This window comes from Phytophthora parasitica (assembly GCF_000247585.1).
Source record: "Phytophthora parasitica INRA-310 unplaced genomic scaffold supercont2.69, whole genome shotgun sequence".
NCBI lineage: Eukaryota > Oomycota > Peronosporomycetes > Peronosporales > Peronosporaceae > Phytophthora > Phytophthora nicotianae.
In genome coordinates, this window is record NW_008649055.1 from 299,593 (window position 1) to 301,951 (window position 2,359).

The following is a 2,359-nucleotide window of genomic DNA, read 5'->3' on the forward strand; positions in this document are numbered from 1 at the left end:
TTACATGCAACATCCAGAAAGCCGTGAGATCTTTCGTTCCCGGAAAAAAAGCTACTGTACTCACCGAATTATTTTCTCCGTTTCTCGCCGATATTTTCAACAAAGTGGAGAATCTTGGTCTGGAACCTTCCATCAGACTTGTTCTAAGTTGAGTGTTGCTCAGTTCGGCTTTTTGGTAATCGCGATAGCCACTCCACCCTCCAAGGGAATCCTCTGTTGCCGCGGCTTCGAACTGGCCGGACTCTTTTACCAACCAGTACGAATAGGACATGACGGATTGAGCAGGGTATGCCCCTGCAATACTGCGTGCCAGTCGAGGAGGAAAGCGACGTGAGATGGCATATCCAAGGATATGCATGAACGCTAACCCATCGAATTAGTGTAGCTTTGCATATATTTTTTTCAATAGTCATTTTACTGCCTAGTATGTAAATTAATATAGCGCTGTAGTATAAGAGTATGAAAGCGGGATCCGGATCAGTTAATGTATCGAAAACAACAACTACAACAACAACAACGCGGGCCAGGTACATACAACGCATCAGATAGACAGAACCCAGAAATTTCTTTCTTTCTAAGTCAATGCGATCATGATTTTCCCTCCGCAGCTCGATAGCTCGTAAAAATCCATGCGAATGTGACAAAATATAAATGGATTCACTTGATATTTGTATTGCATGAAACTGGGTGTAAACACAAACATGAATCAATCCCGGTCGGGCTGTACGTTTACTTTGTACCGAAGCACTGGTAGTGCTTCGGCACAAAGTTAGGCTCAATGAACCACGGACAATCGGGATATCATCAACAGCAGTTCTTTTGGCAAACCAGTGAGAGACTTTGATGAATGTGATTTTCTGAGTCGCAATCAATGATGTTAACGATGTCGTCATACGGCATGTAAGTTGACACTTTCGAATTCATGCACAGAACAAGACCGACTGTTGTTTTACGCAGATGATGCCTAAACTGTGTCTGCTGACGAGGGTACTGTGTATATATTGAGGTGGATTGTTCTAGCGAACTTTGAACGCGTTTTTAGTCGCAATTATTGTCCGTAGGTGTGTGTATAGAGTCTGATTGGTGATTTGATGACTCCACTGAATATCGTCGGTAAACTAAAGTAAGCATCGGTGCTGATTCTACAACTCTTCGATAACATTGATATCCTGATACTATCATAACTCCTGGCTAAAGACCAGTATGCGTGAAAAGTTTAAGAATATTTTTCACGCATACTTGTATACTGTGTGGTATTCTTTATAAATTAACGGAGCCAACGCAGAAACAAAGACAAAGTGATCTCAGGCGAATGACCTTTATCAATCTAGAAGCCCGACATAGGAAAAAGAAACTACAACATTCTCTGGAATCTGAAGTATCTAGTGTAATCCACACCTGCGATCAAACCAGTTCCGCAATCGGCCAACACGTCCCAACGCGAGCACGGTCTTCCTTATCGTTCTCAGCCAGTGTCTGGTCTCCCAATCCAGAAACCGCATCTAAAATATTCGCCCCAGTGTCTGGCGGTTGCATTTGGCAGTACACAGTTCATTGCTCGTCAATCTATCGTACCCTACTGTATTCAATTGATTCGCGATAACGAAAGAATTCTGCATTTCAAAGTCAATAGGACTCGTAAACTAAGGTGATAACTATTGGGGTGCCACACCTCTAAAACAAGCAGTTTATTCAAAAGTTGGTCCATAAAATGTTATAACTGTAGTCTAACAGCGATCCGCGTCGCTTCTTCTGGAGTAAGTTTTTTCAACCTTGAAATCTAAATGACTAACCCTTAGACGAATTTACATTCGGGTGTGATTCGGGCCTTGGAGAATACGCAAGACACATCCTTCAAATTGCCTAGCAAATTCAGCATTGGGGTAATCATATCCGCCTGCGAGTGAAAGCTCACTATTTTGTCTGTGGTGTTGTCCCAACCGAAGAGCACCGAGCCACGCATGACAAGTTTCTTGCCGAGCATTCTGTGAGCCAAAGGCGACAACATGCCTCCATCAGCATCATCAATGACAAGATGTGAATATGCGCGAAGTAGTGTGGTTCTCGTGATCGTCACGCTGATGACTGTACCAGCATCCAGTTTGCTGGATCGCGACATAAGATATTTTAACTCCACGCGGGCTTCGCCAAAGTAAAAGGCAAAATTCCTCCAGTTCCCCAGTTGCGCGTCGACACCTACTTGGGAGCCGTCCATCACGTCAGGTGCCATGATTTTGTGGAGGAATTCGGATGCCAGCTTGTGGAGCCTTTCGGGTGAGCAAATGTAGTTGCTGAACTGAAGAAAATACTTGTGCGCTATGGACCAGCTGATAAGTGATGTTGTGGCGCTCATTGAGTA

The 2,359-nt window shown here is 43.9% G+C and overlaps 1 protein-coding gene across 1 annotated transcript; it reads right to left on the bottom strand.

The window, feature by feature from the left end:
• Positions 1-1,795: 1,795 nt before the first annotated feature.
• PPTG_17645 (hypothetical protein) lies at positions 1,796-2,230 on the bottom strand (the record flags this gene model as incomplete). Its single annotated transcript, XM_008915324.1, has 1 exon — positions 1,796-2,230. The coding sequence occupies one exon, from the start codon at positions 2,228-2,230 to the stop codon at positions 1,796-1,798; it is 435 nt and encodes a 144-aa protein (XP_008913572.1).
• Positions 2,231-2,359: the final 129 nt, after the last annotated feature.